The sequence below is a fragment of the Hakea prostrata genome, chromosome 4 (genome assembly GCF_041222555.1).
Source record: "Hakea prostrata isolate BN-2017 chromosome 4, UWA_Hpros_2, whole genome shotgun sequence".
Lineage (NCBI taxonomy): Eukaryota > Viridiplantae > Streptophyta > Magnoliopsida > Proteales > Proteaceae > Hakea > Hakea prostrata.
In genome coordinates this window covers 52,748,399-52,772,047 of record NC_142603.1, presented here as the reverse complement: position 1 = coordinate 52,772,047, position 23,649 = coordinate 52,748,399, and the positions used below count along the sequence as shown (strand labels likewise).

The 23,649-nt window shown below is 38.8% G+C and overlaps 3 protein-coding genes and 2 non-coding genes across 9 annotated transcripts; 3 read left to right on the top strand and 2 right to left on the bottom strand.

The window, feature by feature from the left end:
- The first annotated feature begins 535 nt into the window (after positions 1 to 535).
- On the top strand, positions 536 to 2,776 carry LOC149019545 (Tetratricopeptide repeat (TPR)-like superfamily protein). The gene has a single exon (XM_089151052.1). The coding sequence runs from the start codon at positions 725 to 727 to the stop codon at positions 2,177 to 2,179; it is 1,455 nt and encodes a 484-aa protein (XP_089007178.1). The 5' UTR covers positions 536 to 724; the 3' UTR covers positions 2,180 to 2,776.
- A 451-nt stretch (positions 2,777 to 3,227) lies between these two features.
- TRNAS-AGA (transfer RNA serine (anticodon AGA)) lies at positions 3,228 to 3,309 on the top strand. The gene has a single exon. It is a non-coding gene; the product is annotated as a tRNA-Ser (tRNA).
- A 2,370-nt stretch (positions 3,310 to 5,679) lies between these two features.
- Positions 5,680 to 5,752, bottom strand: TRNAA-AGC (transfer RNA alanine (anticodon AGC)). Its single transcript has one exon. It is a non-coding gene; the product is annotated as a tRNA-Ala (tRNA).
- A 2,021-nt stretch (positions 5,753 to 7,773) lies between these two features.
- Positions 7,774 to 12,532, top strand: LOC149019542 (phospholipase A1 PLIP2, chloroplastic-like). The gene is made up of 5 exons (XM_089153536.1): positions 7,774 to 8,877; positions 9,475 to 9,972; positions 10,376 to 10,435; positions 10,665 to 11,081; positions 11,395 to 12,532. Exons 1-5 carry the CDS (start codon positions 8,134 to 8,136, stop codon positions 11,971 to 11,973), a joined length of 2,298 nt encoding a protein of 765 aa, XP_089009662.1. The 5' UTR covers positions 7,774 to 8,133; the 3' UTR covers positions 11,974 to 12,532.
- A 94-nt stretch (positions 12,533 to 12,626) lies between these two features.
- Positions 12,627 to 23,632, bottom strand: LOC149019541 (uncharacterized). 5 transcript variants are annotated; one of them, XR_016173092.1, is made up of 4 exons: positions 23,494 to 23,632; positions 19,914 to 22,309; positions 13,681 to 13,760; positions 12,628 to 13,517 (listed from the first exon to the last, which is right to left on the bottom strand). XR_016173092.1 is itself a non-coding variant. In XM_089153535.1 (2 exons), the coding sequence occupies exon 2, from the start codon at positions 22,246 to 22,248 to the stop codon at positions 20,047 to 20,049; it is 2,202 nt and encodes a 733-aa protein (XP_089009661.1). In that variant the 5' UTR covers positions 22,249 to 22,309; positions 23,494 to 23,632; the 3' UTR covers positions 18,683 to 20,046. The 5 variants fall into 5 exon arrangements, 1 of the variants encoding a protein (XP_089009661.1); XR_016173090.1 differs by having other exon boundaries at positions 12,627 to 13,760; XR_016173091.1 differs by lacking the exon at positions 13,681 to 13,760.
- Positions 23,633 to 23,649: the final 17 nt, after the last annotated feature.

Here is a 23,649-nt window from a genome sequence, read left to right as displayed (position 1 = left end):
TTTCTTTCAACTTACACCCCTTGACAACATTTCTTCTTCCATCTTACAAAATTTTGGTCTACATTTTGAAAATTAGCTCACAATTTTTATTTATTTATTATTATTATTATTATTTTTTGAGTGGGGGTGTTAAGATTTGAGGTTTGCCCACGTAAGTTTATGCTCAGTTTTTTTTTTTTTTTTTTTTTTGAGGGGATGTAGTAGTGGATGACCGAAAAAATAAGACGATGCAAAAGTGGTGACCTGCCGCCCTAGTATAATCCACAAAAGCCAATAGTGTAGTCAATGCAGGGTTGGTTGAGTGGTAAAGATCCATGCTTCTCAGTGGGAGGTCTTGGGTTCGACAAAAAAAAAAAAAAAAAAAAAAAAGGGTAAAAAAGAAGAAGATGAAGAAGCCAAATCCACAAAAGCCAATAGTGCCCATGTGGAGGCTGATTTATGCTGTCCAATGACTACGAAACAAAGTGCAGATGCTATATTATAATTTTAAATTATGGTTGGAGTTTCGCAACGTTGAACTCTGGTGGTGATTCAAACTCCTGAACTCTTATTACTTGAGGCGTTGATCTTGTTATGTATTCGTTAAATACCTTCAATTATACACGATTCTTCATATTCTCGTCCCAATCGCTGTAAAATTTGCCATGGATATTACGTTAGGTGTTCAGACAACCATGAATCTGTGATAATATTGATGTAAAGCAATTCTTGGGAAGAACAGAGGATGAGCAGAGGTGGACGGGAGGTAGAGCGGAAGATCTTACGTCTCCTCCATGGTCACAACACTCGAACTCAACTGGTCCAAATCCATGCTCACTTCCTCCGCCATCACCTCCACCAATCCAACCAGCTCCTCTCCCATTTCGTCTCCGTCTGTGGTTCTCTCCACAAAATGTCCTATGCCCAACTCGTCTTCCTCCAGACCCAAAATCCCAATATCTTCCTCTTCAACTCCATGATCAAAGGCTATTCCATCTCTGAACATTCTTTTCAATCCCTCCATCTCTTCTCGCTCATGAGAAGCCGTGGAATCTGGCCTGACAGATTCACCTTAGCCCCTCTGCTCAAGTCCTGCTCCAACCATCCTGATGTCAAACTCGGTCGAGGGGTCCACGCTGAGATTGTCTCACTTGGGTTTGAGTTCCACCTTCCCATTCAGATCGGCCTTATAGAGTTATATTCAAGTCACCTCGCTATGGAGGATGCCGAACAGGTGTTTGATGTTATGTCTCACAGAGACGTTGTTGCTTGGAATATGATGATACGTGGGTACTGCAAGAGAGGAGATGTGGAGATAGGTCTTCATCTTTTCAGTCAGATGGAAGAGAGGAGTATTGTCACTTGGAATTCCATGATAAGCAGCTTAGCACAATGTGGCAGGGATAACGATGCTCTTAAGCTTTTCTATCAATTGTGGCACAGTGGTGTCGACCCAGATGATGCAACCATTGTCACACTGCTGCCTGTCTGTGCCCGCTTGGGGGCTTACGATGTTGGGAGATGGATCCACACGTATGCTGATTCTAGGAAGCTTTCTCGAGATGTTATCTCTGTGGGGAACTCCCTTGTAGATTTCTACTACAAATCTGGTGATACGGAAGCTGCTGGCAGAATTTTCAATGAGATGCCTCGCAAAAATGTGGTTTCTTGGAATGCCATGATCTCTGGACTGGCTTTTAATGGAAGGGGTGAGCTTGGGATGGATTTATTTGAGGAGATGAAGAAGCAAGGTGTGGCTCCCAATCATGCCACTTTTATAGGGGTTCTTGCTGCTTGTAGCCATGCAGGATTTGTGCAAAGAGGTCAGGAATTGTTTAGTTCAATGATTACAGAACACCAACTCGAGCCTATGCACGAGCACTATGGCTGTATGGTTGATCTCCTTGGTCGTAGTGGCTGTGTAAAGGAGGCCTATGACTTGATTACAAGCATGCCCATGAAGCCAAATGCTGCTTTATGGGGTTCATTGCTGAGTGCTTGCAGAACTCATGGTGACTTACAACTTGCGGAGTTTGCAGTTAAGGAACTCATCAACCTTGAACCCCATAATTCAGGGAACTATGTCTTATTATCTAACATCTATGCTGAGGCAGGCAAGTGGGATAAAGTTGAAGAAGTAAGAGTGTTAATGAGGGAGAAGAGCATAACAAAAGCTCCAGGCCAGAGTTTGATCGGATGAGATTTGAATCTGGGGATTGGGGAATTTCATGGATTGGATGATGAGTACTTACGTCTTGGAAAAATCTCTGTTTCAGGAACTCAGGCATAATATGATTTTTGAAAAGCAGACTTAAAAGCATCAAAATCAGCAGCAACAAAGGAAGCAATTTAGAAAGTGATATCATTTAAGAGGCTATGAAAGTAAAATCAGTCTGAATTTTGTTTAGTTGCCCTTCATTTTGCCTCGTCCAGGGAAGCCCATTATGTGTGCTCGAACAAGGATGCGAGGAGCTTCTCATCAATGTTTCTCTCAGTTGAGAATTGCTTCTGTTGGGAGCTGCTCATCAGATTTTCAGGGAAATCTGAAAGTGGGAAGCATGAGACATTCCTTCCCCAGGAAAAATAGTTGTGGCATGAATATCTTGAGTTCTAGTGTTCTGCCATGTTCACACAGCAGTTTAAAGGTAAAGATAAAGAAGATAAAGAAACCTCCTCTCCTTGTTCCGACTTCAAGTTGTTGACTGAATCAATACTTATGGAGAATTTTCAGTTCATTGGTCTGAAGTTTTATCCATAAAACTTTGTTCCTGTGCTAGAGCTGAAGACCCTGCTCATATGTCTTTCTTTTTTTAATTTTTTGGGGTTAAAATCCTGCTTATATGTCTAGTTTTAATACAAATAAAATTGGTCATATGGCAAGATAAAGCTCTAACAATCAAGAGGGAGATTAATAAAACATCTACAACCAAGAAGATGCATAGCACTCATGTAAGCATAAGTAGTAGATGTCAAATGCCATCAAAGGATTGCTTAGTAGGTAATGATTGACTCCACTTGGTAAAGAGGGCACGGATTCGAGACTCCTTGGGGGTATAGGCCGTATAGCTACAATGAAAAATATTAAATGCAACTTCATCTTAATACAATAATAATAATTATTATGAAACCAATAAATTTCCTGTGATGGTAAGTGGCAACAATTTCTTATCAAGTCGACTGCTTTGTTGGTACTGGGCACTCAGGTTTTTATGGTTCTTGAAAATTTATTACATCATAATATCATTCATGTGGACGTGCCGGAGTGGTTATCGGGCATGACTAGAAATCATGTGGGCTCTGCCCGCGCAGGTTCGAATCCTGCCGTTCACGAATTTGTTTTTTTTATTCATTTATTAACTTTCATTGAATATTGTTTTTGGGTAAGAATTTTTATTGAAATGCCCATCCCATCTGAGTTTTCTTTGATATTTTATCATATTTCCACACCATATCTCCTATGATCATTGGTTATTTTAGTCTGTTTAATATACTTGTCTTTTTTAATATTCTTAGGTTTATCTATATGATATTTCTTAATTATCACACCATCATCATAGTCGGTTGAATGATTGCTTCATAAAAAAATTTCTTAACAAAATAGTCAATCATTAATAGTTTGGGTCTGTTAATCATATTTTAATTTGTAAATATCTCCTATTTATCTCTTTTTATTTTTAATTGAAATTAATACCCTAAGGAAGCATTTGGTTGTGTATTTATGTAGGAACATGTTTTTATTTGCAATCTAACTACAAGGAAAATGCATACAAAAAAATTGTTTGGTTACCTTCAATATCAAAACTAATTCTGCACAAAACACTAATTACTCTGTCAATCATATTTGAATTTGTGAAACATCTTCTATTTTAGTTTTTTTTTTAATTGAAAATAATGCCTAAGGAAGCATTTTTTTTTTTGGGTAAAACCCTAAGGAAGCATTTGGTTCTACATCTATGTTGGAAATTTTTTGATTTGCAATGTAAGTGCAACAAAAGTAAATAAAAAAAATTTGTTTGATTATCTTAAATATGAAAACTAATTTTGCAAAACACACTGTTTGAACTCAATAAATTTTAAGTTTTTTTTTTCCCCAACAATTTAAGTCTTTCGACCCGAAAAGGCTGGGCCCCCGGCCTTAAAAAATAGGGGGGGAAAAAAAAACCAACTTTTGACCATTAATCCCCCGCCCAAGTGATGGCTTGATGGTCCTGCGCTTTCTTGCGCAGGACAAAAAAAAGGCCGTTTAACAACCTTTTATCTTATATTTATTTATTTATTTTTATGACTTGGATGTGACTCTAAGATCTTTTTTTTTTTTTCGTTACATTTCTTTTTTGTTATTATTATTATTATTTTTTTTTTTGTGAAAGCTCTATGATCATTGTTGAGAACCTATGTAATCTTTTATTTTTTTGGTAAACTTGAGCCTATCTAATCAACATAGTGTAAAACTAAGTAACTCTAAAAACTCAAAATCACAATTCAACATTCGATTGAATCATGCAAATAAATGTTCTAATGATTATTTGTTTTTCGAGACTACAGGCAAAGTTTCTTCTTATATTTAAATTATATTTGATGACTATTTTCTTGGAGAAAAACACAAAGTGTGCATCAAGAGCTAATGAAACCTCAAATTCAAAATAATAACAATAGAGTTTTTTTTTTTTTTTTTTTTTTTTCATTTTACTCTTTTTAAGTTGGAATCCAAAAAATCTAACGTTGATTTTCTGTCACTTTGACTTTAAAATTACCATTTTGCCCTTAGGATGGGAGGAGGTGATGGAAAAATATACATTTTTTTTATTTTATAAAACCATTAATTTTAAAATATAAAAAACACCGTTCTTGGAACGAATATTGATCCTTAGGAGCCCCCCCCAATCTAGTGAACTTGCGAATCACCCATCAAATATGCAACCCCCACAAAAATCCAACCATTGATACCTATTCTCGCCGAAAGTAAAATTTCACTGTGACTTTGAAATTCCTATTTTACCACAGCGACAGGTTGGGTGCAGGAACGACGCGGGGGGGGGGGGGGGGGGGGGCATGGTAGGATGGATTGATGTGGAGCCATGAGGATGAATAGGAAAAGGAAGGAGAACGACCACAGCGAAATCAAGCATGGCTGGTTTGATTCAACGCGAAGCACCTTATTACTTAACTAAAACTTCAATTAATTTTTAGCCCAAGCATGCATGGAAGGGTTTCAAAAAGGAAACTAACGAAGGAGATTACCACTTCTCAGAACAACTATCTGGATTTTCTTCTCAATGAGCTTGCAGGGATCATTGAAGAAGGATCACTAGTGTAAAAACTTTTGTAAAAAAAAAAAAATTTGGGGGGTAATTTACCAATGGTCTGATGGTTTTTCTCTGCAATGGAAGTGGAAGTTCATTCTAATGACCCTATCGTGGGCCCAGCAAGGGTTGGAGAGATGTTGGGAAGGAACTCAAGATGTGCTTCCAGAGGAGAAATAAGAGAGCATCCAAGTGGGTTAAGAGATGGGGTATTCGGAGGGCGGTGACTGGGAGTCTTTGTAAATTTAAAAGTTAAATAAATTTAAAATTTAAAAATTCCCTCATCCATGGGCAAAATAGTAATTTTAAAGTCAAAGTGGACAGATAAAGCACGGTCAAGGGCAAGAGTGGACGGACGAGTACAAAATGTCTGGATTTCATAAAAAGTTCTTTATAATGGAGATGCGGGGTATCGATCCCCGTACCTCTCGCATGCTAAGCGAGCGCTCTACCATCTGAGCTACATCCCCTTAACTGTTAACTCAATCATTGTGTATAATAATAATTTTTGTAAAATAGCCACTATAGCTTCGGTAATGTAACAAGGGCATCATTAAGTATCATAAACCTTTACAATCAATAAATTATCTTTTCCTACCATCCCTTGCAAATTAAAAAGGGAATCGCAAGGGTATTCGACCCATGATTATAGAATAGGTCTAAATTATTCTGAAAATCCACTTATTCTATGTAAGAAAAGGTCTACAATTTTACTTATTCTACCCCAAAAAAAATACGTTGACCTATTCTTACGATAATTTCTCTTCTATCTAAAAAATAATAATAATAATTTAAAATGTTGTATAGTTTCAAAAAAAAAATGTTAGACCTATTCTTACGATAATTTATCTATTCCATCTAAAAAATAATAATAATAATTTAACTTGTTGTATAGCTTTTTTTTTTTTCTGGTCAAAACAAAATTTATATTAGGCTTTCATGAAAACTCTTCAACTGGTACAAATAGAAGTATTTACACCAAACGGGGATAGAGATTGCTACTAGGCATAAGATGGCTGAAAAACCTTAAATGGTCTACCTAAGAAGTCAGCTAGAGTGTTTTTGGACTTGTTGAACTTTAAGTAGTGAAAAAAATTCCTAAACTTTAGGATATCACTAGCAAGATTACTAAAAGACCAATCCAAAGAGTTGGATTACTCGTTAAGAGTCAAAATAATAAACTTACAATCAGGGACATAGTTCATTGTTTTTCCTTGTAATATTCGTATGTCTTTTAAAATATATCATTAAATGATTCACATAACTATTGCCCTAGATTTATTTATCTGTTACCTCTATCCTAGGTTATCATAATCTTATGTATCCTCTTGTTTCTCCAAAATCCTGCTCGGGAGCGCTAATGAGCTAACCTGTAAAAACAAGATCGACCGAATTGGTCGAGTAACGCCTCCGACGATCAAGTTAGTAGAGCACACAAATTTAGATGAAAAAAACAAATTGTAGATCTTAATGCTAGTGGAAATTACTCAAGAATGTCTTACCTTTCTTATGATGAACGTATCAATATTTATAGACCTAAAAAGATTACCTTAGCTGTGCAGTATTGGTGTTCGACTAAAACTATATAATAGTTAATTTCTCCAAAGTAGGAATGGACTCTTTTCCACAGAGAGGGTATCATCCATATCATAATTGTAGAGTCCAATATAAACTCAAAGAGCAATTCAAATTTCCTATCCTAATCAGGGTTCTTATTCCTTACTTTAAAGAACTTAGAATGAGTACCTTGTTTTAGCAAGAGCGTCTTGTTTCGTGCATAGTCCGACTAAAAGTTTGGTCCTTCTAGGCTTCTAGCTCATCTTTGTTCGAACCAATCCGGTCCTCTATGAACTAATCACATCACCTCTAGTTCTATATCAACTTCATACATTTTTTTTTTCTTACACTTTGAAATTAATGATTAGAAATTGCTAGATCCATTCAAGTAAAAAAAAATTCAAGAAATCTCCTTTTGCAATGATTTTAACTACAAGAGAAAGGAAAAAACCAAACAAGAATCACCTAATTTAAGCCTTTTCTCATCTCTCTTAGTAATCTTTTTTTCCTAGTCTCTAATGACCAAACAGAAAAATCTTACCTCATTAGTCATTCTTAGCCTTTTCTGTTTTGTTTCTTTTGGGTGAAGATATTCCCGACATAAACGACATCGATGACGGATAACTATATCCAACCATCTCCACGTGGAGACCTAATCTTCCCTGAAGTACTGCATACCGTATTTACCGTCTAGTGGCCATAGATACGCTTTACGTACGTTTACGACTTACGATTCCGTAGAGAGAAACAAGGAAAGAAACATGGCTCTTTAAGACACGTCACCGACTATATATAATTCTGCTATCTCAGATGACTAGATTCATGACGTGGCAGTCGTCGGATATTTAGACTCTGGGCCCCACCACGCCACCCCCTTCTGTCACGTCTCCCTCAACACGCAAATCCAACAGACATGTTTTCCTTCCTTGACACGTACATCGACCTTTCTCTTTTTGGTTTGGGAATTGAAGTTCCGAATGCAGAGCTTGTGACACTCGGCTTCAGATCAGAGTTCGTGAACTGCAAATCGAGAAAAAGAATAAAATTCCATTTTCAAATCTACTTTGAATTCTGAGTTTGATTTCTTCTGGGAAGTGAGAGACGACGTCACCTACTTTACGGTTTTGTAGGGCTGGAATAAGAAAGGAAAAGAAATAAAGCAGAATCCCGATTTCAACTGAACTTTTACCTACCCATTTTCTCTAAAAATCCTGGATCGAATTGCTGCGCTACACTTGGAGGTGTTGGTTTGAATTCGAAACTTTTGTTTCTAAGCAGGGATAAAGATTGAACAATGGACAGCTTGTGTATGAAAGCAGGGTTTCATGTTCCGAAGCTCTCTTCCCCGATCTCCGTCGCTGGAGTTGTCGAAGGCCGGTCTCAGCCGGCACATTTCTTCGCTCTGGCCTTAGCTTTGGGACGTTCCACTGCCTCTAATGGAGTTTCTCTGGAGAATTCGAACGACACGGTTGCGCCTCCTCGGAAACCCTCGTCGTCCTCGAGGTTTTCCTTCACATTCCCTTTTATACCTCTCTGGCCCAATGCCGGGATCGAGAAGCAAAATGACGAAGCCACCGCTAACGATGATGCTGTTGTTGTCGTCGCTAGCGGAGAAGATGGACAGGTGATTTCTGGGGACGAACCTCACGATTGTGACGAGAATCAGCCCGTGACATCCGGCGACGATAAGCCGGCAAGTTGGGTATTGAAAATTCTACGTGTCAAGTCTCCTTGGTCGGAACAGGGAAACTCTGAAATTGAGGAATTAGGACGGCGAGCGGAGAAAAATACGGAAGAAGACGATGCTGTGAGAAGGCAAAGCGGCGAATGTTCTTGTTGCCATGACGAGGATTCTGGAGTTTGTAGTGTTGATGAAGGCGAGGAGGAGAAGAGGGCAGAACAGGATGAGCAGCAGGAGATAAAATTTGATAGGGATTCTTTCTCCAGGTTGCTCCGGCGAGTGTCCTTTGCAGAAACCAAGATGTATGGTCAAATGTCTTACTTGGGGAACTTAGCTTATTGCATACCCCAAATCAAGGTAATCCATCAGCAAGTCTGTTCTTTCTCAGTTGCTTTCGCATGATTTTGTTATTACCCTAATTTTCTCCATTAATGACTTCGTTGGCTGAGAACTGAGCTTTTAGGAATGATTATTTTGTTCAAATCACCAGAAACAGAGGAAATCCTGCTAAGCTTTTATTTGTTTACGCACACAGTACTTTCATTCTCTGGTTTTGGTGTGTCCACATTTGAGAACCGATATGTTAGATCGACTTACTCATATGCATATTGTACATGCTTGTTACCGTCTAAAATGGATACCCCAGTATTTACAGATTTGGTTCGAAGTCATTAACTATTATTTTGGAGAATTTTACTGTAGTTGTTCGTTCTGAACTCCTCAAATTAGATCAGAGCAATTGTAAATGAAGTAACTTATCTCAGATTGCTGCATTTGTGCATCTAGAAAGGTCCCCCCCCCCCCCCATACATGTCAACTTATAACATTCATTCTCCTCTGCGATCTGCTTATCTTTGGATAGATTTTCATTTTGTGGGGTTGTAGTTTTCATAGTACTCCTCCTTTGAAATGTTTGATCAATGATCCTTTTTCCACCCGACTTTTTATTTTTAGCCAGGAAATCTCTTCAAATTTCATGGATTGCGTTTTGTTACTTCCTCACTTGAGAAGAAAATACAGTCAAAGGACGGTGGAAAGGAGGAGAGCATACCTAAAATTCAAGAAACAGGAAGACCAAAGGAAGCATCAGAAGGTGACGAGCAGCTAAAATTGGGTGAACACCAAATCAGTGTATCCACTGCCTATCAGATTGCTGCATCGGCTGCTTCCTATTTGCATTCACAAACAAAGAGCATTCTTCCTTTTAAATCTTTGAAGGCTGAAAAAAAGAACCCTTCCAGAGATGGAGGGGCTACAGACAATATTGAAATAACAAGCTCAGAGGTTGCTGCTTTCGTGGCAACTACCAACTCAATGGCAGCAGCAGCAGTTGCTGCGGAGAAAGAAACAAAACAAGCTGTTGCAAAGGATTTGAACTCAGCACATTCATCTCCCTGTGAGTGGTTCATATGTGATGATGACCAAAGTGGGACAAGATTCTTTGTTATTCAGGTATAAAGAAATTGTTCTATCACATCCTGTTCATATTGTCTGCTAATTAGTTTGAGATTGCCCCAGGATTGGCTGACAGATTGCACTTTCTGATAACACCATTTGGTTTAGATTGCTAATTGAGTGATATAGATAGAGAAGTGTACCCTAGTCCGTGGTGACCGTACTGTAATGGAAGCTTTTGTGATCAATTTGGATGTCAATAAATGGTCGGCTAAATCCAGATAGTCTAGTCAGGCGATGGGCCTTTTGTGTTCCTTTTCCATATCTTTTTTATTTTTGAAAATCAAGCCATTTATCAGAATCTAGTGTGACGGTCAGTTCGGTATATCTTCTCATTAGCGCTCTAGTAATGAATTTGATTGCAGTCTTTCAATCTGACTATCAGTATGTTAATGTGCAGGGTTCAGAAACGTTGGCTTCTTGGCAAACAAATCTACACTTTGACCCCATTAAGTTTGAGGTAGAATTTCAATTCACTTGCTCAGGTCTTATTCATTGTTCTCAAGTTAATTGCCAATCTGAGTAATTAGTTACTGATATGATAGTAAGATGCCTGATGCCTTCTTACCATGCCATCTCCTGAGTGGCTTACAGTTTTATGAGATAGGTATATCATTACATGATGAATGAAAATTTTATTTTTTTGTGGATCTTAGACTCATTTTTAAATTATCTGTATTTTGTTTCAGGGACTAGATGTACCTGTGCATCGGGGGATTTATGGAGCCGCCAAAGGTATGTATGAACAGATGTTACCTGAAGTCCGTGCTCACCTGAAGTCTCATGGTGATTCGGCCACCTTCCGCTTCACTGGGCACTCTCTTGGGGGGAGTTTGTCATTGCTTATAAATCTCATGCTTTTGATACGAGGTGAAGTCCCACGATCCTCCTTACTTCCTGTTATAACATTTGGTGCCCCATCTGTCATGTGTGGAGGAGATCAGCTGCTGCACAAGTTGGGTTTGCCACGAAGCCATGTTAAAGCAATTAGCATGCACCGAGACATTGTACCCCGGGCCTTCTCTTGCTATTACCCTGATCACGTGGCTGAACTTCTCAAGGCAGTTAATGCCAACTTCCGTAACCACCCCTGTCTGAAGAACCAGGTATTGTCTTTTTAGTCTTGATGAATTTGAACAACATGGACACTGTACAACCCAATAATTTAATCTATGTCACCATTTATTTTTGACATCTCAGAAGTTTGAATGATTTGGTTTTTGGTGCTGTTAGAACTTAATGAAACTTAGAAGTGAAAATGCTTTGGCTTGTTACAATTCGAGGAAAAAATGCTTCCTATTACTAAAGTTTGAGTCATATTGGTTACTTGTCAGGGGTTCACCTACTCTTTTATCTTACTTGAAAATTTTGGTGTTTGAATAGGCACACTAATAGTGTTTTGCTTTGTTTTTGTGACAGAAACTGTTGTATGCCCCCATGGGGGAGTTTCTGATCCTACAGCCAGAAGAAAATTTCTCACCAGAGCATCACCTCCTTCCCACTGGTAGTGGTCTCTACCTTCTAAATGGGCCGGTGTCAGATAGCTCTGATGCAGAGAAGGAATTCCGGGCTGCACAGAGTGTCTTCTTGAACTCACCTCATCCACTTGAGATGCTTAGTGACCGGTCAGCTTATGGCTCTGGTGGCACCATTTACAGGGATCATGACATGAATTCCTACTACAAGTCTCTGCGCGGTGTGATCCGACAGGAGCTCAATCAAATCAGGAAGGCTAGGAGGGAACAGCGCCGCCAAATGTGGTGGCCTCTGCTCTCTCCTCGTGGCATCCACATGGGTATCATCATAAACAATTGGGAGGCATCTGGCAACATGGGTCAGCACCAGCCCAACTTGGTTGGCATCTTCAGGAATGGGAAGCAGTCATTGAAGAGGTTCAGTAGGTTGATTGCATCACAGCACATGCCTGTGCTTGTTGTACTTTTATTCCCTGTGCGGTTATTGTTGCTGGGGACATATGCTTTGATAAATTTCGTGTGAATTAGGTGAAGATCTCGATTGACATCCACCATTGTCAAATTGTATAGGTGGAAGGCAATTGCCTGGTGGATGGGTAGATGATTCTTTATTTATTAGCTTTGACAGAAAAATTCCCCCCTTAGGAGTAAAAGACAGAGGGAGAGCTGGAATGTAAAGAACGGATATGTAAGAACACGAAAGAAATCACAAGACCTTGAAATTTTTGTTTCTGGTGCATATGCAGATTGTTTTCCTTACTGAAAGATAATCCTTATTTTCATAACCAGTGCATAAAAAGCAAAGGAAGAATTACATGGAGACAGATTTTTCAGTTGTTAGACAAGAAAGCATAGGATTTTCGTTCTAGGGTTTGGGGAGTCAAACCTTGTCAAATTCTATCACAGCAAGCATAGTGGAAAATTCGAAGAATTTGCATTAATATCTAACACAGTATATGAATATCTGACTGAATTACACTTTGAATTTAACAAGTTTTTTTCTTTGTGTTTTTTGGTATTGAATTTAACAAGTTGCTCATGATACAAAACTTCAACATCCATCAATAATCAAAAGAGCCGTACTCACTTGTAAGTATAAAACTTCAGACAATCCTTCCTCTTCTAGTGCATGTAGGAAATAAAAAGGACTCCTATTTCTCGTTTAGTTTTTTCATTTACCATATTATGAATCAATCAATAACCATGAAATCAGAATATCATTTTCATTAAAATCAATTACATTGTTCAAGCTTCATCACACTACTAATAAATCCGGGGGGAAAAAAAGGGATCAAATCCATCACTGATTTCACCCTTCTCTAACAGCAAAACCAACCCATATTATTGGCAGCTTTGTTCAACAAACCTGACATATAATCAGCAAACATTAAAATGAAATACAATAAATCCCTTGAAAAGAAAATCTAGACTGGTACCCATGAGTAATTGAATAAGATAGGAAGTCCTCCTCTGAGACCAACTTCAGACCATCATATCACAGCAACACCTCAAACCTCTTCATTGGTAAAGGTGAATACACAGATTATCGAGCAACAAAACCTCCAGTCTCTGCTAGCTTGATCAATTGCAGTAGCAGAATTTACTGCTGAAATTGCAAAACCAACATTAACCTTCGACCGACTGGAGGGTGGTGAGCGGCCCCAATGACAAGATGCTGAATCAGGAGAACCATGATGATCCATATCAAAGTGCAAATAAGTGATTGCCATTGTGACAATGACTTGGCAGAAATAACCCATACTGGACCCAATAATTCAGCTATAGTCCCTGCTACATTTATACAAATGGAATACTGATTTGTCGACTGGAACCTTGCATTCATTGAGTGCTCGACTTCTAGAATCTCCTCTCAAACCACCCATATTGAGAAATGAAGCAAAATCATCTGACATCAAGGACTCAAAAAGAATTTTCCCTGGGTAGTTCAAGTTCCATGGATCTGAATGACTTGAGTGAAATCCATAGGGCTTACCTGAAGATCATTAAAGAGGCTGTGATTCAAATTTGAGTGGACCTTCACCAGCCAAACCAGTCTCAACAACCATCCTGCAGAACTTCTAGCTTCATTAACCACCCAAGTACTCATTCACGTGGAACATAAAAAAAGCAAATTCAATGTTCCATAATGGTATTCACGAAAGTCATAAGAAAGTTTTCCATGCCATTACACTTCACTGTGTCTTTAGTGCTGAACTAAAATTAAACTTACCAACATAATAAAAAGTATGCTGGGTCTGAGTTAACATGACTTGAGTTTCCAATAATAAGTTGAACTGTTATGAAGGCATGCTGCAATCAAGGAGTATCAGAAATTAAATCTAATATATCACAAATAATTTACCAGGAAAGAGAGGTTATAGCAATACAAGAGAAGAGAAAAAGAATGGATGGATGTACATCTCGGTTTGCCTGGTCTCTGACTCTCTTCACGTTAAAAGGTAGGGATGTATTTTACCACATTTATTGTTTATATTAATGTTTAACTATATTAAGATTTATGGAATTTTGGATCAGTGAAAAACCCTTTAATCTAAGAACAAATGAATGTTGCACTACCACCAAAAATCCAATTTTTGCTTTTGAATTGGCTAGTTGTCTTTTAATTCCTTTATTTGATCTGTCAACTATTTTTACTGGATTCAGATAGGAGGTATTTATTTATTTGTGAATAATTTCTGATACTAGGCATAATTTACATATAATTGTATAAATAAGTATTTCTCCAGATTTGACAGTGGTTTCTTAAAGTTTTAACAGAGATAAAAAAGACAAGTAAAATTTATGTCAGTGTTCAGGTAGGAACTTGCAAAATATAGATTATTTAGGTTGAAACATGTAAGTTTGGGTCAATCAGGGACCATTTAAAATCAATGGTCATTTTGTCTCAGTTTCTTGTGAAACCAAAGATATCCTTGCTCCTACGCAAAAAGAGGCCAAACAAAAACCCATCATGTCCACCTGCACTTGCTGATCCAGCTCCGTCATCTCAGGTCGTAGGTGACCCTTCTTCAATTGTTGATGCTCCTACTGCTATTAGAAAATGGGTAAGAGCATGTACTCTGACACCCTATTTCCAACAACCTTCTTCCTATCAGTTATGTGATGGCATGGAGGATAGTTTGGACTTGAGTTGTCTGTTATACCCTCTCTGGTCTTAGTCTCCCCCCCCCCCCCCCCACTTTGGCAACCGATCTTCTCCCTCTCAAACAATCTACAGGTTTCTAACAGTAGAGTCATATACAAAACACAATGCTGTAGAACCTGGGCAAAATGGAACCAATCAATGAGGCATTGTTTGTTTGCAAAGGTGGGGTGGGAAAAAAAGAGTGGCAAAAATAAACATATGAGACCCATATGTAATGGGGTGGGGGAATAGGAAAGGAAATGAAAGGATTTTGTGAAAAAGTTTTAAATGTGGGTCCTACTTTGTTGTTTTTCACACTTTTCCACAAAATTCTACCTATTTTATGGGGTTTTGAAAAGGGATGGAGTGGGAAAGTTAGCATGCCACCTCAACATACAAGCTTCCTTAAATTAAGGAAGATTGTTTGCCAACTTTCCCACCCTAGTTAACCAAACAAGCCACACTTTGGGATTTCATGGAAAAGTTTGCTTTTTCAAACTTTTTTCCCACCCCACTTCAGATCCAACAAACATAATGGAACGGGCTATCTCTAAGAGATGCCAATTCTTCCTTTCGGCAACCCCATTTTGGGCAGCCGTATCAACGCAACTGGTTTGATGTATTATGCCAGAGTTAGAGAGATATCTTTGAAATTCACCATCAATATACCTGTGCCATTGTGTCACTGCGAAGGATCTTCACAGTGGCATTGAACTGAGTTTTAATCATATAATGAAAATCACAAAAACATCGGAAAACCTCATTTTTTTGTTTTAAAAGATAAATCCATGTAGAACGAGAGTGACAATCAATAAAAGTAACAAAGTACCTATGGCCAGTAATAGGCACACGTCGACAGGGACCCCACACATCAGTATGAATTAGCATAAAAGGAACATGTTTTCTATTATGAAGATAAGGTAAATAAGTAGAACAAGTCTGCTTCGCAAAAATGCAGGCTTCACAAAAAAATTATCCTCATTACAAGAAGAAACCAAATCAGGAAATATTTTTTTTAAGAGTTTCTAGAGGGGGATGAACAAGCCTACGGTGCCACTAATGAAGGTCTGATATTACTGAATGGACCAGATTAGAAGATGTAGTCAAAGCAGAAGTAGATTCTCCAATCGGCTCGAGCAAATAAAGTCCATTGTCTAGTTTACCACGTCCAATCTCCTTCCCCACGACCAAATCCTGGAAGACACAGTAAGATGGGAAAAATGTCACTTTACAATTCAAGTCATGTGTAAGACTACTGATAAAGAGCAAGTTAGTAGAGAAAGAGGGAACATGTAAAACTTTAGACAAAGAAAGTGATGGAGAATGCTGAATGGTCCATTTTCCAGCAATGGAAGAATAGGAGCCATCAGCAATGCGGACTTTATCCTTTCCAGAAGTTGGAGAATATTAAAAGAAAGAGGTGGATAAACCTGTCATATGATCTGTGGTTCCTGTATCAATGATCCAAGGAGTAGAAACTAAAGAAACTTGAAAGCATGTAAAAGTTTTACCTGAAGTAGCAAGGTAGGAGTTGGTATGGGTAGTAGAGGAAGCAGTGGTCGAGACTGTACCGGCAGTAGAAGACTGCAGAATAACGAACTCCTCCTGTGAAAAACCAACGTCTACAGAGGGTGTGGTGGAAACTGTCTCAAAAAGATTAGCATTTGGTTTTCCCTTTCTTTGTGCTCGTTTTTGCTCAAAATCAGCAGGCTTCCCATGTAGTTTCCAACAATTTTCCTTGGTATGATATGGTTTGTGACAGTGCTCACACTTGACAATCTACTTAGCCGGATCAGATTTAGTGCGAACAGACTGTAAAGATGATTTCTCCATAATAGGAGTATGAAGCATGGCTAATCGACGACTTTCCTCACACTGAACAAGAGCATAAGACTGTTCTACTGTAGGAAAGGGAGAACGACTTAAGACTTGCACTTTGATCTGATCGTACTCTACGTTCAAACCTGCCAAGAAGTCATATACTCAAATCTTGTCAATGTGCTTCTTATAAGTCGCCACATCATCTAGATTAGAGGGGTGATAATCCCCATAATGATCCAACTCTTGCCAAAGAGATCGCAACTCAGCATAATAGTGGGCCACAGTCAGTTCCTTTTGGGTAGTTTCATGAAGCTTCTTTCGTAACTCATAAATCTGTGCATCATTCCCCAACTGTCCATATGTTTCAGTAGTAGCCTTCCAGATTTGGGAAGCACTATTAAGTAATAGATATCCACGGGCAATATTTGGAATCATGGAATTCAAGAGACATGACATAATAAGAGAGTCATTCGAGATCCATGTATCATGTGAAACGCATGTGGTAGTAGATTTGATAGTTGTGCCCGTAATGTGTCCAACAAGTCCTCTTCCAGCAATAGTTAAGTAAGCAGATCAAGACCAAATCAAATAATTTGTCCCATCAAATCTTACCGAAAGAGGATGAAGAGTGTGGTAATTTTCGAAGCCAGTGGGAGCAGGATTATCATCAATAGTTGTCATGTTGACAAAATTATCTGCAGTTCTTCAGTCTTCACCTTTTGAAAAATAACTAAAATGTCGCAGAATGCAATAGCCAAACAACTCAGGACAAAAATTTTCTTTCTTTCCCTCTTTTTTTTCTTTTTTTTCTCTCTCTCTCTCTCTCTCTCTCTAACAGAACAGTAGATTATAAGAAAGAAAATAAAATGGTTCGGCCAAATATACCAGCTGGTTTGGTCTAAATTTGGAGAGAACCACAATATATTTGGTTTGGTCTAAATAAAAAGAGAAGCAACCATATGGTTTGGCCAAAGAATAAGGGTGCAAGTTGTGTTTCAGACGGACGAAGGAAACCTGGCTAGCGATGGCGATGGGTTGCAGATTTCCGTCGGTGATAATTCGTCGCCGTTTTAGAGAAGCAAAGCAGTAGTTTTTGACTCACCTTCGAATTTCTTCTACTCCTTTCGCGCTCTCGGATTCTCGAGTGTGAAATATAAATCCCCAAATTGGATTGTTGTCGTCTTGTTTGGGGTTGCTTCGATGAAGACGAAGGCTGAAGGTGACTTTGGCAGCGATGGCGGAAGACTATGGTAGAGTTCTTCTTCTTCTTTCCCTTTTTTTCTGTTCTTGGTGTTGTCGATTTGAATGCAGCGGTACTGAATAACAGCCAGAGAGGGCGATGAGTTTCGATGGTTACTCGATTGGTTTGAAGAACTGCCAGAAGAAAAAAAAACGATGGGTTTCGATCCTTTTCTGCGACAGAGACAGCAAGAGAGGCAAGGAGGTAAGTTTGACACTCCTTTTTTTTTTTCTTAATTCCCTAATCGAGGTTAGGCTCTGATGCCATGTTGAGAAACATAATGGGAGAATGGCTTATTGATCAATGATCTCAAGCCCTCTATTTATAATTAAGTGGAAAGTATACTATTACAAGGAATAGAATTTTACATGAATACAAACTCTAATTTAACTCCTATACAAACGCTTATTAGACTCCTAATAGAATCCAACACTTAATGTTTTTTTTATCATATTGTTTGCTTCTATGCTCTTTATATTATCTTATACAATTGTGAACTCCCAAAAGAAGACTACCTACAATATCAGTAGATTAATAGAGGTTATCCCCCTTGAACGTGTTAGGATACAATTTTTTGCCTCCTCAAGCACAAAAATCAAATTGGTTTTATTTCCTAAGAACGAACGAATAACTCGATTTGCCAAATGCATTTCTTCCAATTTCTGAGAACGATAGTGCCCAAAACAATTTCCTGGCTCATTACCAAATGCACTCTCACGGACTCAATTTTATTCTCCTATACACCTAAAGGCTAAGGGGTGTGGTTTAGGTGTTATTTCTACTGTAGTTTGGGGTTTAGAATGAAGGGACAGCAGGCTTTTAAGTCTTTAGAGTTCTGAAAATTTCCCGAATTTTGCCGCACGGTAGGGAGAAAAGAGGGATGGCCGGGTAGGCCTTAGGGTTTGAGTTTGGGGCTGGGGGATGGTACTTAGTTGCTGGAACTTTGAAGAGGAAAGAAGATACAACGACTGCTTCTGCTTTGCCTGCAGACTAATGAAGAACTACCTCAACCCAGGGCAACCACAGGTTTCCTCCTTGGCTATAACTCTCAGCAACTTTATCAATGATCAAAACTGACTTGTTACATTCCCAGGCTTCGAATTTAGAGCCAACTAAAGGAACTCCTTTAGAACTCAACACCTAGGGAGTTCAATTTGAAAAGGACTTTTAAGACTTCTATTCTAACTTGGACTCCTACTCAACTTGACATAGTAACTACTAATTACAAGTGAATACGTAAAGTAAAAGGACTGCTAACAACTACTAGGACTCTTTGACAGTAAGAGTCCTTTTCAGACTAAATCTCCTAGACAAAACTGGATGAGGCACCCAAAAAGACCAAATTATCCTCGGGTGGTGCGCATCCTTCCTGGTCGTGGGAAGAGGGCTGCTGCCCTAGTTCTTCTTGCAGCTCCTACTAGGGGGCTACTGGGAGTTTATATCATTTCCTCTCAACTTATACAACCATCCAATCTGCTTAATCCTTTCCCCTTCAACTTATACAACAACCACTCTGCTTAATCATAGGCAGGTCACAAGGAAGCTAAAAAACCACTGAAGGACAAAATCCTTCAGTTTCCATTAAAACAGAAGGTCAAAATAAATATTCTATCATCATAGTAACATTAAAGGCAAAAGATCCCTCCGTGGCCATTGAGATTAGCTTCTGAGCAAGCTCCACCTTTTTGTGCATCATAGCATCTAAGGTAGGTTCAGATTTTGTTCACAAGTTAGACTGCAGCATCCCATGCTGACATGTCAAATTTCAGCCAAAACTGAAATTGCCAGAGAGCAAGAAAAAAATGAACCTTCATAAATCCAGAACTACCAAGAGGGAATTAGGACTTCAGTGAAGGTAAAATTGTCAACACAATGATGCATGTCAATTTGTGGTGGGAGGTATCTAATTCAATTTGGCTCTGAAATTCAAGATATGGGTAAATAGGACCTTGCCCTTCCATTTAGTGGTTGGAAGTGGCAACAAAACCTGCTGCAAGGCAAAAATAGGTGTGCTGCAGCAGCAAAATCCTCTACACTAGATGGTCTAAATAAGATTACATCCAAGATCAAAGTAATGGTGGTCAGCTGCTGTAAGACATGGAATTTTATGTCCAAAAGAACACCATATACATATATTTAAAAAAAAAATAGTAGTACAATCCATTTCTCATGCTAACATGGTATAACTTAGGTACCAGACATCCACCTTTGTGCAGAAATATGATGATGCAAGTAATAATCAGATTGCAGTGCATACCTTCTCACATTGCTCAGAAGAAGTGGTGGCAAGCAATTCTGATGCTTCATGTGCCAAATCCTCAAAAGCAGCAGGAACAGATGAGCAGACCGTACTGTATGGACATCATCCAGTAAATTGGCAATGAAGTTCATTAGATTGATGAGTCAACAACATGCATTGTATGAGCTTCATCCGATGAATCTGAAATGGAGTTCACAAGAGTTCCTCTTTCATATTTGTTGATTAAATAATGGGCCTCCTCCAAGCGACCCAAATAAGTTAGAGACTCTATAATTGGTGCATATGAATAAGAATCTGGAGATAATCCATGGTATTCCAGGGTATCAAGAATCTGTCTAGCCTCATCAACTCTTCCTGATTCACATGATGCCTCAACAAAAGCATCATATGTAATTTTGTCAGGTGTCAAGCCCACTCTCAACATTGAAAGAAAGAGCTTTTGCGCATTCTCAATTTTCTTCATCCTACAAAGACTTAAAATGAGAGCATTGAAAGAAAACATATCTGGCTTTATTCCAGCACCTTTCATCTTCCTCAATAACTTCATCGCTTTAGCAACATCCCCAACAAAACAGAGAGACCGTATCAGTATATTATATGTGACAGCATTTGGAGAGACACCCCATTCAATCATCTCATTGTAACAACCAAAAGCATCTTCCATCTGGTGAACCCGACAAAGGCCATCAATTATAGTACTAAACGTGAAGACATCAGGTTTGAAACCATGGTCTAAAAGCATCTTAAGCAGTTCTCTAGCCTTACCTACCTCCCTAACTTTGCAATGACCATCAATAAGGGTATTAAAAGTAACAAGATTAGGAGCAACACCTCTTTGAAGCATTTTTCCAAATTTCTGTGACGCTTTGTCCATCACTTTGGCTTTGGCAAAGCAATCGATCAACATGTTATATGAAGATACAGTTGATATAAGTCCATCCTTCTCCATTTGATTTAAATATCTGTCCCCTTCATCAGTTATTCCTGCCTTGTACAAATCTTCAACAAGCATGAGATAAGTGCTGAAACATGGCTTCCCACCTCTCTCAATAAAATCATCCAGTATCTTGCAGGCCTCATTCAGATCTACACCCTTCATCAAGCAAGACATTGCAATGTTAAATATTGAACTGTCTGGAAGATAACCTTTTTGTTCCATCTTTCTTAAGAACTCCATGGACTCGCTTGGCATAAAATTCTTTGAAAGGCAATCCAGTATGGCATCACAATAGTGCTTGCAAAAAATAGGCTTGCTTTCTAAATATTTCAGTAACAGATAATATGCTTTATGCACATCAGAACATCGAAAGACACCGTGAACTAATGACCTAAATGTGGCTTCACTAGGTCTCACATTCCTCTGCCTCATCATCTCCAAAACCTGGAAGGCTTCATCCACCCTCTTTGCATTACAGAACCCGTCAATGAGGATTGTGTATGTGAATACGTTAGGGGAGTAACCTGAGCCCTCCATCTGCTTCATGAGACGAAGTCCTTCATCAACAACTCCAATCCTGCAGACCCCATGGATGAGAATGTTATATGTGAATCTATCAGGGATGCAGTTATCAACGGGCATCTGCTGGAATTTGAGATAAGCTAAATCAAGGGAATTGGATTTCACTAATGCATCAATAAGTGAATTGTATAACCGAGTAGTTGGAGTGAGGCCCAGGAGTGAAACCTGCCCAAAAACTTCAGCACAGTACTTGGCAAGCCCTAACCTTCCCCAGCTACCAATTAAAATGCAAAGCAGATCCTCAGAAATGCAACACCCAGAGTTCTTAATCTCTTGAAGCAAGTCAACAGACAACAGTACAGGACCCTTACGATATAGAGCATAAGCCAAAACTTTGCGTGCCAATTGATAATTCACCAGTGTCTCCTTGACATTTGAAACCCATATGTAGAATTTGAGTGAATGTAGTGGGTTTTCCTGATGCTGCAGGACTCTTACAACGAACTGAGGAGTTAAACTGGTCTTTGTGTACTTGAACTCATGATTTAGCAAAATAATCCAATCCTTTCTAACAAGAACTTCAGAGAAATATTGATGATCAACCAATGTAGTGGTTATCTTATGTCGATTACTAGAAACGCTACTTGGACTTGAATGCAAGTTGAACTGAGAATCAGGTATTTGGGAAGGACCAACTGAAGAAGACTTGCCCCTTAGTGGAGTTTCTGAACACGATGGTTTTTGGATGGGTTGCACTTTTGTTATTCCACAAACAGATCCATTGCCATTGGAGCTTCTTGTTTTGCGGATTCCTTCACTTACATCTTTGCCAACAATAGATGCTCTAGAAGCAACAGATGAAAACCCTCTCATGTCCCCAGAATTAGCTCGATACAAAATCAAATCATGAGCACAGTTCTCTTTTCTATATCACCTGTTTATGGAAATGGATGGATTATTGACAGTAAGAAAGTAAGTTGGGAAGTGGCAACAAAGAGGTACAGAAATGTATGGCAATTAAACTGACTACACAGCAATAATACTTTCCAAACAACCAGCAAATAACTGCGTGAGGCAATGATAGGTATGTGTTGAATATGGTTGCTCTGCGAGAACAAGCGAGCAATTATGCCGGCATATATTCACTTGCAACAGGCATGTACACCTAATAAATACAATAATAAAGATAGAAGACCTAAGGTAGACATGAATCCACCATTTTGTGGCTAAGATCTATATCTAGCCTACTAGAATTACTTGTTTATTATCTAAAGTGGTTGGTGGAAGTTTGAGACCTGCTACGAGCAATTCTAGTAAACAAAATCAAGTTAGTTTATTGATGTGGGAGCTCTAGCTTCTCTTTACTAACCTAATAATGGACAACGACACATTCCCTAACTATTGGATTAACAAGGTCACAGCCAGGGGATGTGGGGTGTGTGGAACAAAGAGTCATTTTGAACAACATGAAAAATCAACCAGCAGGGAAGATGTGACCGAAATAATTTGACTACTATCCACTATAAAAGCCACAAGAACATGGCTTTCTCTTGATACTGTTCAAAATTTTCAATGACGAGAAACAATGCATCAAGAATTAAGACATCTCCATATTAAGTGACAGAAAAATAATTTACACAGCAAGGGGCGGTTGGAATAAAAAAAAAAAAAAGAAAAAAGAAAGAGTCAAACCTAAACCTCGTTAACTAGCAAGGGTTAAGGCCATGCGTATCAGAATAAAGCAAGAAAAATATTTCCACGGGGTTATCAAGAGTTCTGCCAATGTACCGCCCACTGAATTTACAACGTCCAGATCATGTTACAACAGGATACTAATTTGCAGACAATCGAAAAGCATTTTCACACTCATTTGTTTTGTTTCCTAAATTTCTCTATGAAAGTCCCCTTCTTTTGTTCACCTATGATATCTCCCCGACCCACTTCCCCCTAAAAGAGTTGGGGATTGAGAAACCAACAAAGAGCATTCATCCACTCAAAGAAACCCACAGAGAGGGTAGCAGCTCTGGAAAGAAGAAAAGGCTCTGCAACACCAAGCATGTAGCATAGCTAGTCAAAGAGAGATGCATGCATCAGACAGAAAATTTTAAATAAAAATACCGGATAGAAGCCCTAGAGAAGAGGAGCAGTTAGTCGCCTTCCCACTGCTGCAATCACCAATGGAGTTATCCAATCTGGAGCTTCATTCTAACTCCAAGTGATCGGTTACTGTACTTGGTTTCGTGCGGTGAACTTGAAGGACGAGGTCATCTGCAA